General features: G+C 42.1%; 1 protein-coding gene across 2 annotated transcripts in view; it reads right to left on the bottom strand.

Moving 5' to 3' along the window:
* Window positions 1-13060, bottom strand: part of tmem145 (transmembrane protein 145) — a 72452-nt gene that overhangs the window by 24615 nt on the left and 34777 nt on the right. For both annotated transcript variants that reach the window (XM_058648153.1, XM_058648154.1), the window contains exons 6-10: window positions 5638-5722; window positions 5198-5269; window positions 3008-3076; window positions 2290-2370; window positions 204-282 (exon numbers count right to left, since the gene is read on the bottom strand). In XM_058648153.1, coding sequence (XP_058504136.1) covers window positions 204-282; window positions 2290-2370; window positions 3008-3076; window positions 5198-5269; window positions 5638-5722 — 386 coding nt within the window. The remainder of the gene's footprint in view (window positions 1-203; window positions 283-2289; window positions 2371-3007; window positions 3077-5197; window positions 5270-5637; window positions 5723-13060) is intronic.

The following is a 13060-nucleotide window of genomic DNA, read 5'->3' as shown; positions in this document are numbered from 1 at the left end:
CACACACACACACACACACACACACACACACCATCAGCTCCAGCGTTCTCAGTGAATGTTTGACTGACAGTCAACATCGGCTCGTCAGGAGATGGTGTTATGACGGCGACAGCGAGGTTTGACAGGGAAAGACATAAACACACCCACACACAGGCCTGACAGGGTTTGAGTAAACAAGCGAGGAGGAAGTGCAAAGCTCCTACCTGGTGACAGTGAAGCCTTTGCCCAGCAGAATGAGCATGAGAAGGAACACCAAGAAACTGATGGAGAACAGTAATTTCCCTGGAGACAGGCAGAGACCAGGCAGAGACCAGGCAGAGACCAGGCAGAGACCAGGAGAGACGGAAACAGGGGGTTAATTAGGCTGTGCTTTTTTCTCAAAACCCATTGAGGGAAAGGTAAAATCAGGTCGGCCACACATACAGTGATCCCACCAGCAAATACAGGCAGATGTTTGCAGTCATTTCAGACGTTAATCTGTTGTAATAACAACAGAATGAAAACATGAAAACATGACATGGTTTGTCTATGGTCAGTGCCGATGTTTGGGGATCAGTGCGGCTGAGAACTTCAGATGCTTTCCAAAATGTAACAGTTAAATAAATATAAACTATAAATATTTACTTTGTCTGTGCAAAAGAGGTTTGTGCCACACATTTTAAATGCCCACATGTTTGATCTTATAGTTATTGCAAATGTTTGGTTTTATTCCTGAATTTGTTTATACTTTAATGTTATTCTTCTTTTCTTACCTGTTTTATAGTATTTTTTCCAATTATACTACATGACAGTGTAGTATGAAACCTTTTTTCTTCTAATTTAAAAGTATTAAGTGATGTTTTCCTTTTCCTTCTATTTTCAGAATAAAGGCTGTGCATGTGTGTATGATATGCACTGATTAATTAGGCTTGGTACATGTGAGGTAAAGCCAAGGACACACCGGCCAGATGGCCGATGATTGTCCATAGCCCTTGTTAATGCAGTGTGTGTGTGGCACATCTGGCCCAGTGGCTTTGGGGGCAATTGACCATATGCACAGGGCGTCACTTACAACTTCTGTTAAAATAGAACCCAGCTCCTTAACTTCCTGTCTGTTGTCACTCCGATAACTAATGTTAGCAATCAAAGCTTCCAATATCGATTGAAAACATGTTTTGTTTTTAGTTGTTTTAGTCGTGAGCCCTGAGGGATTCAACGAGGCTTAAAAGGGAAAAGATGTTTAAATTTCAGTGTCACCAGAGCCCTGCTGCATCCCTCTGAGCACTCTGGGTATCTTCTGCAGACACCGATATAGGACATCTATATCATTGGCTGACAGCTTGACGGAAATAGTCATCACTCCTGTTGAGCTCCAGCCAATCAGAAGACCGACAGGTGGCAGCGAGAGATACAGAAATGGTGTAAGAGCTACTGATGTTTTTCTTTTTCCATATCGTCTTTATCTTTTATTAGCATTTGTAAAGATTACGAGTCGTTTGTACGTCACACGATCATCTGTAGACCGGGTGAATCCAGCCCAGTCAGCAATCTCATTTCACTCTGCAGATTTACCAATTTGGCCAACGACAGAGTCTCTGAAAAAAGGGACCCAACTGAGCTAGAACAGCTTTACACGATGACGACAGTGAAGCGACGTCTAGCATCGTCTGTTGCTGCCATTTTAGGCGACTTGCTCTACGGAGTTCCCCCGGCCAGAAGTCGTTAGACGCCAATACTAGATAACCGGCACTCTTATTGACACGTTTTCCGTTCTGTATATGACATCCTGATCATTGGTCTGTCTAATTGCATATGGAGGCGTTTTCATCTACGTCCATTGGTCACGCCTCTTGGCTACATAATCTACATGTATGTAATGACCAGGTTCAAATGGCAAATACAGACGAGCGTCACCTTCTGGTAAGGAAAGTAATCTCTCACAGAGGTGAGAAACATATATGCTGGTTGCTTGTTGGCTGTGGTCGCATCTTTCTCCACCCTGCGTTGGATTGAGTCATTCTTTGCCATGAGCCGAACGTCAGGACAATGTTGTGTGTTCTGGGCCTAAAATGATCTGTTCACACAACACTTACAAATGTTTGTACATCTGCCCCACATAGTCACACAAAGTCAAACGTGACACCACGTCTATGCCCGTCAGCTCTTACAGCCGCTCACATCCAAATCATTTATTCTGCTCAGGCTGGGGCTGATTTTCCAGCACAGAGGTAATGTCAGTCATAAATCAGTCACTCAGTCAGTCAGTCAGACAGTCAGACATTCAGTGGCCAATGAAGGAGATGAACTCACCGAGTATTTTAAAGCTGCCGTTGCCAACTCCATCTCTTGCATACAGGCCCCAGTAGACACAATGAAACAACAGGCTGAGCACTGCCAAATGGAAAAGATGTAGTGAGGACAGATACGTGAAAATAAGGGAAATAGATGAGAGGGAAGAAGAGAAGAGACGGCGATGAAAGAGAGAGGAAGAGATGAAAAAATGAAGAAAGGGTTAGGGGAGAAAGAGAGATGATGTGGAAAGTGAAAGGGTCGGGGGGGGGTGACAGTGGGGAGAAGGAAGAAGAGTGAGACACAGAAAAGAGGAGGCATTGATGAAAGGAGATGGGGGAAAAGGGGAAGCAGAAGGCTTGAGAGAGGTGGGAGTAGATAGAAAGAAAAAAGAGGGCGAATGACAGGAGAATTGAGAAGCGATTTGCAGAAGGGACGGAGAGATAAGGAAAGGGGAGAGGAGGAGAAAAGGGGGTGTTTGTCAGTGACAAAACACGCTCGACTGAGCACTGGCTGTTTGCAGTAGTTTCATTTCAAAGGCTAATAACGGTGATAATATCGCACCTCTTCAAGTGGGGATTAAGGTATGAGATGCTGCAGCCATTCAAGGGGCTCATTGTCATCCTGAGTGAATGTGTGTGTGAGATAAAGTGTGTGTGTGTGTGTGTGTCTGTGTCTGTGTGTGTGTGTGTGTGTGTGCGTGTGTGTGTGTGTGCGTGTCGAGGACAGAAGCTCTCACCCTCCACACCTGCCGCCGTCATAAACATTTTGTAGGTTGTGTGAAGAAGCTGTCTTCCCTTCAGATTGTCTGCAGGGGGGGAGAAAAAAAACAGAATGAGATAGAGGTGGTGTGTGTGTGTGTGTGTGTGTGTGTGTGTGTGTGTGTATGTGTGAGGGATAGAGATAAAAGGGATGGAGATATGCTAACAGATGGCGAAGGAGAGTGAGAGGGAGAGAGCGAGGAGTGCAGACAGTGAGAGACAGAAGAAAAGGCGGAACAAGGGAATAGGCCAGATACATTCGGAGAAGATGGCCATTAATATGCATCCACCTTGTGATGTGGAACGCAGAGCAGGAGCCCTTTAAGAGTTGAGAAATATGAAAAAGAAAAAAGAAAAAACTCCATCTGCCGAGGAAGAGGGTGTGAAAGTGCCAGAGCGGCTTCTAAACGGAGCCTTTATTCAGATTGTTTCCTTTCATCTTACCCCTGATGGCATCTAGTCATGCAGATACTTGTGTTATTTGACCTGAAATATCCGTCCTAACAACAACATGGCAGCACATTTAAATACATTTAATGCCAAAAAAAACAATCACAATCCATAGTTTTAATTGGAACCACTGAAGAAAACTGTATGTGGATTTTTCAGCATTTTGTTTTCACTGCAACGAAATTCACTCACTCACTTATTCATTGACTACCGCTTTATCCTCCACAGGAGGGTCACAGTGGGACAGGTCCCCAGTCCATCGCGGGGACAAATTATAGAGTTAAACAACCACGGGTAATTTAGAGTGTCCAATAATCAACCTCTGCATGTTTTTGTGCTGTGGGAGGAAAGCCCATTGGTCAACAGTGCAACAGTGTGACCCACTATTCCACCGTGTGGCCCACCCCCAACAAAAACCCGATCCACAATTCCGAAGCAGTCGCTGCAGAGATCTCGTGAAAAATATGTCCGTAATAAAACTGTTCACGGCGTAATGATTTGTGACGAGCGCCTCTGAACTGCTCCATGGATACTTGAAGGATAGTTCAGGGTTTTTTTAAGAGCTGCTGAGACATAGTCAGCACTCCCGGCACTGAACACACACCTCTCACTGACAACAAAGCTGCTGATGGGAACACAAGAAAAAGATTTACCTAACAAAAGCATCATTGAATAGAATCTCTCTCCTGCTTCAATCTGTATTATCTTAAGAAAGTTTGTGTCACATTATCCCACAATAACAGTCTTTTATGTAAACTGCACCACCTCCACACCAAATTGAATGGAGAAAATCTGCATTTTTACCTCATGGGGACACTGTGGCTGCTGGGCTACTGCTGCCTCATTTAGTACGTAGTATTAGTATTTTTGTAAATCCAAACGAAGGATTACAAACACTGGTCACAAAATAAATCAGTAAATGTACTGATGGAGGCAGCAGAGGATCAACAACTCCTGGGTGCCACGGTATAACATTATTTATTTCCTCTATAGACTTTGGTGCAGGAAGTGAGCGGTCAACAAAGCAACAAAAACTTTCAGTCAGAAAATCAAGGGAAAGGCAAGGAACAGGCTAAGCACGTCATAGACCTAAGCTAACATGGATTTTATTAGTTTTAGTAGTTGTTTTATTAATTTTGTTACCTGTATAAAATCTTTTTTTGTATCTGTGCTGGCAAAGAAAGAAAGAAAGAAGTGTGTTCTGTAATGTAGTCTTAAAGTCTTTAAGTTCTTTTTGACAATTACTGTGAAGAAATACTTTTTTTCCTGTTCTGTTACGCATACATGATGATATATCATAAATGAAATAGGCTTGTAGTGTAGTAGTGTGTCTTCTTTTTGGGTGCCACCCTCGTGACACCACTCCCAGTTCTGAGGTGTAACTGGAATACAGCATGAGCCATAACTTGAGGACCTTGTTCTCAGCTACACTGTCCCACCTTTTCCATGACAAACCAAACCCTGGCTCTCTCCGTCCTCTACCTCCTGCGTCTGTGTAACTCATGCACAGGTCTGACACACACTCCACACCCCGAGAGAAAATGGGCAGCATGTTCCAACCTTTACATATCTGAGGAAACATGAGAACTCACTCCTATCCCATCAAGAAAACGTGTAGATACTGGAACACATGTGAAGATAAGGGCACTTAATGACGGTGTATTCATGGAAGGAGATGGAGAAACGGAGACACAGTGAGTGGACATGACAGTACTTACAGGCAAAGTAGCAGGAGAGGAGGAACACCGTGGAGAATATGACCAGGAATGTGATGTCTGTCTCCAGGATTCCTGTGAATACAGGGCGCAGGAAAGAAAGAAACATGTTTCATGGAGTAACGGCGGTTCAGAGAGTAATATCCAGGTGAAGAGGAGATAATTATGAAAGAACAGGTACGTGACGAGGATACTCCAAAGAGCTGAGATGAGGGAGAACATTAGCGTTGTAGGAATCATTTATTTAGAGGATACTTGGGCCTCTTCTTCTCCTCATCCCTTCTTTTTAGTTCATCCATCATCATTAATTCATTCAGCCGTACCTTCATTATTATAATTTGTTCAGTTCACTCTGCTTTATTGGCCGTGCTAAGTGGTGCTGGCTTGTCCCATCAGCTAATCATTCCATAATCTCGCTCTTTTTTCTGACTAATCGCTCTCACCAAACTCGTCCGCAGAGAAGTGCTGCGTCCAGAACGACTGGCCGTTGGTCAGCTTCATCTCGTACTCCAGCTGCAGGCCATCGCCCTGCGAGGGAGGCAGAGGGAAGGAAATCTTTGTGATCTGCATCAAAGAATTTACATTCACAATTAAAGCTACATTGGACAAATGTGCAGGTTGATGGCCCTGAACAGCAAAGAGCAATAACACTGCCATATTTTCTTATATTATATTCATTGTCACGGTAAAGCTGACACAGCAACGGGACCTTTTCATAGAAATAGTGGGTTATCTGATTAGTTTTTAATACATAGTCATAGTCAGATGTATTTACTTCAATTACAGATGTGGTCAGTAACTAGTTTCTGTAAACACTTTTGTTTGAATCCTCTTCACGTCCTGAAAACCATCTATAAATAAATAAATAAAAAATCCAGTGCCCGCAGCTACAATTCTGTCGTCGAAATACTGTAATAAACATGATTAATAATTGTTTTGGAGCAGTGAAGTTGTCCACACAGCACTCTCTACTGTACTTCTGAGGGGTGGTGCTTTAAAAAGGAGCAGGCGTGGGGGGCTGGGGGGCTGGGGCATTGTTGGCAGGCAAACAAAAAAAAGATCCTAGAAGTAAGCAAAGAAAGGACATTATGGGGTGGGTCAGTGTTGAGTGACTGGAAGGTTGTTAGTCAAAGACACTTAAGCCCACGTTAAGACGGCTGTGACTGCAGCGTGTGAGTGGGTAAAGCAGCTTTGTGAGGTCATCAAGAACCTACAACATTACGACAACTTCAACTTTCTGATAAAACTTCCCTCATTCTCATTCTACTCCAGAGAACACTCACACATCACAATTAAATAAAAAGATATTTCAGTTAATTAAACCAAACCAATCCAACTTTATTTATAAAACAACACCAGTTGAAACAAAGTGCTGTACATCAGCAATAACAAATAAGACAGCTTCTCGGTCAGAAGTTAAGGGGGAAACTTAACTTGCAAAGGTTTCATTAATGTTGGCGCGTCTTAAAAATACAGTAAGGCTTTACATACATACATGCACTTTATCATGCAAAGATCATGTTTCCCCTAAGTTTACCCTTAACTGCCACCCGGGAAGCTGTGAATCTGGAGGCACTGTGATTAATGACAGTACCTGATATGAAGTGATCGCTGTACGAGCAGAAGCTGTGGTCTGTGGTTCTCATCGCTGCGTCTTCTACACTGACTTTGAGTGTTTTTTGTTTTTTATAGCAGTGATTCACCTCTGCCGTCCTCAGGATCTTTGGTGATCCAGTAAAATGTTAGTCTGTCCCTGAATGTTTCATCGTCCTGGTGCACAACGATGAAGACATCACTTTCCTGACATATTGCCTGGTATACTGTATATGCTGCCGGTTAAATATTTTACATTTTACATTTGTTTATGGATGTGAGCAACATCATTGTCTTAGTTGCGTGATGTCAGGTACTGGAGCTTTTTACATCATTATTTTTTCAATTTTTATTTTTTTATTTTTTTTCAATATTGTATCATGCATAGTAAATATGCCCAGAAATGTATGATACAAATAAACCATCCTTAGTTGTTTTTTTTCCAGGCTTTAAACACATTAAACTCAAATAACCATTCCACTCTGTCATCATCAGTTGTATACATTTCTATTGATTTTAAACTAACATATTAATAACTGAATAACATAATTTTTGTTTGAGTATGAGATCGACAGAGAGAGAGAGAGAAATGCGCTGCAGTGATCAGCAGTGATCAGCTGTAATCAGCTGTGATCAGCTGTGATCAGCTGTTTCTCTGTGCCTCCTCCAACTGACAGAGATGGAGAATCATTCATTAATGTAAACAATATTTATCCCGCTGCTCGTTCTGTGTGGTATTTTAAGCCCTATAATTAATGTGTACTTCATTCTGAGACTATTCCATGGCATCAGCACAAGCAAGCGAGCATGACCGTTACAGCTTAAATGATTATACTCTCTCACTGACCAATGCAGTTTTAGTCGACATGATTTAACTGTCAGGAGGACAAAACATGTTCTGTGAGATTTGGACACTGAAATCTAAAGATTTAATCCATGAGAACTTGCTCTTCTAAGTCTGAAAAGATTCGCTCTCTCAACACATGAAGATAATGCACTGACAAGGCAAAGTGTGATGACATTTCCGAGATGCATTCTGAATATTACGTTCATAAACACAAGGCCACAGTGACCTTGACCTAGATTTAGTTTAATTGTGAGTCCAAGTGAATGTTTTCACCATTTTCACCAGGATGTCATAGAGTTTTTTGCAGGATGGACAAACATAAACATGGTATAGAGACATGAAGAAGAACTATCTATGACCCTCAACGTGCTGGATCACACTAGTCTTCTGAAATTAAACATTTTAAATTGGAGCACTGCAAGAATGATGAAATTATATTAATATGTTGAGTATGAAGCCCGGCATATTCAGAGAATATTTACACAGGGGGAATCTAGAGAGGAAGATCATTTAAATCCAAATGACGTTAATTGATTTTGTGCTAGAGCACACACACAGCTGCTCTATAAATCAAACCATAAAGCAAAGTGTAGTGTATATTTAATGCTTTTTTTGGTTTCATGATGGAAGGTCTTACAGAATCATTAGTTAAAGCAAAAGGACATCATCGTCTAACCAGTGCTGCAGATGATGATGTTTGTGTCCAAACATCATCATCATGGAGAACTCTGAACACAAGCTCAGTTCATCACTTCATCATCATCAGCAGAGATATTTCCACTGACGTCTGTTCTTCACACCAGACTGACAAGTGAGAGAACAGAGTGATGCTCAGCATCTGACACACAACTCTGCCTCCATTCAAATTAAATCATAACATGTATTATCTGAACGCACTCTGAGGTAGAGACCTTACAATGTTATCAAAACAAAGAAGATTCATCTCCAATCTCCAGTTTAAAATCTATGGCCAGTGACAGCACTGCTGAAACCAGGCGATCTTGAGTCAAATCACAACCCGTTCAGTCATATTTCAGTTCAGTGACTGTGTCAGACTGTGTTTGGGTAGCAACCCTGGGTAGTAAACCTGGGTAGCAACCCTGGGTAGCAACCCTGGGTAGCAACCCTGGGTAGTAAACCTGGGTAGCAACCCTGGGTAGTAAACCTGGGTAGCAACCCTGGGTAGCAACCCTGGGTAGTAACCCTGGGTAGTAACCCTGGGTAGTAACCCTGGATAGTAATCCTGGATAGTAACCCTGGATAGCAACCCTGGGTAGTAACCCTGGGTAGTAACGCTGGATAGCAACCCTGGGTAGCAACCCTGGGTAGTAACCCTGGATTGTAACCCTGGATAGTAACCCTGGGTAGCAACCCTGGGTAGCAACCCTGGATAGTAACCCTGGGTAGTAACCCTGGATAGCAACCCTGGGTAGTAACCCTGGGTAGTAACCCTGGATAGTAACCCTGGGTAGCAACCCTGGGTAGCAACCCTGGGTAGTAACCCTGGGTAGTAACCCTGGGTAGTAACCCTGGGTAGTAACCCTGGATAGTAACCCTGGATAGCAACCCTGAGTAGCAACCCTGGGTAGTAACCCTGGGTAGTAACCCTGGATAGTAACCCGGGGTAGTAACCCTGGATAGCAACCCTGGGTAGCAACCCTGGGTAGTAACCCTGGGTAGTAACCCTGGGTAGTAACCCTGGATAGTAACCCTGGATAGCAACCCTGAGTAGCAACCCTGGGTAGTAACCCTGGGTAGTAACCCTGGATAGTAACCCGGGGTAGTAACCCTGGATAGCAACCCTGGGTAGCAACCCTGGGTAGCAACCCTGGGTAGTAACCCTGGATAGTAACCCTGGGTAGTAACCCTGGGTAGCAACCCTGGATAGTAATCCTGGATAGCAACCCTGGGTAGTAACCCTGGATAGTAACCCTGGGTAGTAAACCTGGGTAGTAACCCTGGATAGCAACCCTGGGTAGCAACCTTGGATAGCAACCCTGGGTAGTAACCCTGGATAGTAACCCTGGGTAGTAACCCTGGGTAGCAACCCTGGATAGTAATCCTGGATAGCAACCCTGGGTAGTAACCCTGGGTAGCAACGCTGGATAGTAACCCTGGGTAGCAACCCTGGGTAGTAACCCTGGGTAGCAACCCTGGGTAGTAACCCTGGATAGTAACCCTGGATAGCAACCCTGGGTAGCAACCCTGGGTAGTAACCCTGGATAGTAACCCTGGGTAGTAACCCTGGGTGGTAACCCTGGGTGGTAACCCTGGGTAGCAACCCTGGGTGGTAACCCTGGGTAGCAACCCTGGATAGCGACCCTGGATAGTAACCCTGGATAGTAACCCTGGGTAGTTCAGTGGTTAAAACTGGTACCCCGTGTGCAGAGACATCATGGTCACAAGTTGTTCCACCCCTGGCAAGTTGTACAAAAGTTAAATGTAAAGCGACGTCACAGCAGTTTTCAGTGTCCACGATGAGGAGATACTATGAAGTAACAGAAAAGGACGTGTCTGAACTGTATCATGGAAAAGCACCAAAAGATCAGGAGCTGCATCTGCCTCGGCTGGTTGGGGCAAAAGGAGAAATGGTGGACAGAGGAGAAGCGGGGAGACAAACAGAGGGCAGAGAGAGGCAGAAAAGAGGGAGAGACCAGGAGTAGATGATGTATAACAGTCACATTAAGTTCTGTCAGAGTAGATATTCAAAGCAGTGTTTTGTAAACTTTCAATACAGGGAGCTACTTTTTAAAAATCATCATAACCCAAATATACACAATATAAATCCTGACAAGAGTAAATTTGTGCACAACGAAGCGACTAAGCTATTCCTCTAACACCTGATGTCAAGTTGAATTGGTAAAGAAATCATTTGTTAGAGATGTTTGGTAAAACAACAACAACACTTTATTATGTTATGTTATGTTATATTATATTATATTATATTATATTATATTATATTATATTATATTATAGTGTAATTAATACCAGCAGTCGCATGAATTGTAGAAAAAAAAATATTCCTCTATCACTTTTAGTCATAATGCAGCAATAATGATGAAAATACTACTAATAATATAATCATTTATTTTAATGGGACGATTTTAACCTAATTAAAAATTTAAAGGGATAATTCATGTTTTTTGATGTTTTTTGATTTATGAGGTCCTGATATACAGTATAATTATACAGATAGATATAATATAATGTATGTGAAGGCAGTTAAAGGGTCAGGAGGAGTTTCAGTTTTAGTCAAGAACAAATTTAGTTCTACTACACACTGGTGGGGCAGGCGCCACTCGTACGCTTAAGGCAGACATGTCCAAAGTGCGACCTTGGGCTAACCCTAACCCTGGACACTGAATTTCGTGTGGACCTCTATATGGACATCCACACATTATTATTTAATTAAAGATGAACATTTTCTATATAGCACTGAATATCTTTTCCTCTAAGGGCACCCTTTGGGACACTGTCATAGAGGAAGAAAGAAAATGAAAAAGCAATTGCCATTTAGTGTTTCCTAAACCTCAAAAAAGTGTCATGTTTTGTCCTCAAACTGAAAATATTCAGTTTAATGTCATCGATAGCAAATAAAAACAGACTGATTGGTTGATTATCATAACAGCTGTGGCTAAAACTATTGATTGATTAATTGTAATTAATCAATGAGTCATGAGAACAAGCTCAGCATCTTAAAATGTTGCCTTTATTTGTCCATATAACAAAAAAAATCATTAAAAACTGAATTATTTTGATTTGTGGACAAAACAAGAGTTTAGCGATCTTCAGCTTTTCAAGGTTTGGTAAACATTTACTGACATTTAACTCACAAAGATGAATCAAGAACATAATCAACAGATTAATCGATGATGAAAATAATCGTTAGTTGCAGCCATAATAACATCTACCTGTAGAGGCAGTAGGGACCTTCATAACAGCAGCTTTTTGATTGTATTTTCATGTTGTTTCATGATGTTTTCTGACATTCTCGCGAGGCTTGGAATGTTTGTATATAATGAAAGGGTCTATTACTTGAGAGAATCTATTTTCAGACACAGGACACAGTATTCAAATAACGTTACATCATCTCTGTTCACAGAGACCAAACAGTGGAAGAATAATAACATCAACGGCAACAAAAATCTAAATGTCCATACTGTACCTTTAATGTTGTAGCCATATTTGTAAGAGCAATGATGCACAGAGGAATCTGCAATTCTATCTGGAATCACGCAGACTGCAGGAGGCTTTCAGTCTACAGTATCTTAAAAACACACTCCTTTATCGCACTGTTCAACAGCCTTTTCTGTCAGGAGGAGATAGAGTGGCCTACATGCTGTATTCTTCAAATAAAGACTTAACCTGCAGAGAGATTTTATTTGGTGAGCCTTTTATGGCTCAAGTAGCTAAAATCTCAGTCTGGATTTCCCTTTTTTTTTCCTGTTGCAGGAGGTGAATAAATCCCTGCTGGGTACAGATACAAATACAGATAGTATTAATGTAGCTCCTCAGTGAGGAGAGTGAGTGGGCCTTGTACTGTAGTTACTCAGTTTCAAAACTGGCCTGAAAATTAAAGACAATCCCCTGGTGTGTGGAGAAAGTTAGACAAGAAAGAAAGAAAGAAAGAAAGAAAAAAAGAAAGAAAGAAAGAAAGAAAGAAAGAAAGAAAGAAAGAAAGAAAAAAAGAAAGAAAGAAAGAAAGAAAGAAAGAAAGAAAGAAAAAAAGAAAAAAGAAAGAAAAGGGGAATCTGAGCTGCGGTGCCGACTGCTGTGCCAGTGTGAAGATGTCCCAGATCATCATATGCTTAGCAACTGTGCTGCTTTTTCATTCTCATTTTTCATTATTCATAGTTACAGTGACAGCGACACACTTGTGTGGTAGGCGCATTAGAATTGTGTAGTGTTGTGAAGTGGAGCCCACACACACACACACACACACACAGATACAGCATATTTGGGTATGTAACAGAGGAATATAAAGGAGAAAGTACACATACTTTGTTGGAATGATGTTCCTTTTTATCAAACTGAAGAGGATTTAGAAGGTGAGGGTAAAATAGGGGGGCGGGGGCTGACGATCAGAGCACTGAGAACTCATTTCACACACACGGGTTCAAAGCCGATAGAGTTAGCGCTTGTTGCAGCAGAGCGAGGGAAAAGAGAGACGGGAGGGAAAAGAGAGACGGGAGGGCGGAGAAGGGAAAAAAAGACTTTGATTTCATCTCACACTCATGGAGACTCCATCTCACTCCCTTTATCAAGGAGGGCGAACAGCACGGATCATTCACTGATCTCCAAGAAATCAATACAGACACATGGAGCAGGGAAGACAGAGAAACAACAAAGAGAGCCAAGGATGAAGAAAGTTTTAAAGAAAAAGCAGGTAGAGAGAGAAAGGCAGGGAGGAGACAGAGAGAGGGAGA

The sequence above is a fragment of the Solea solea genome, chromosome 13 (genome assembly GCF_958295425.1).
Source record: "Solea solea chromosome 13, fSolSol10.1, whole genome shotgun sequence".
In the NCBI taxonomy this organism is placed as follows: Eukaryota; Metazoa; Chordata; class Actinopteri; order Pleuronectiformes; family Soleidae; genus Solea; species Solea solea.
The sequence above is the reverse complement of the archived record's forward strand: the minus strand, read 5'-3'. Positions and strand labels throughout refer to the sequence as shown.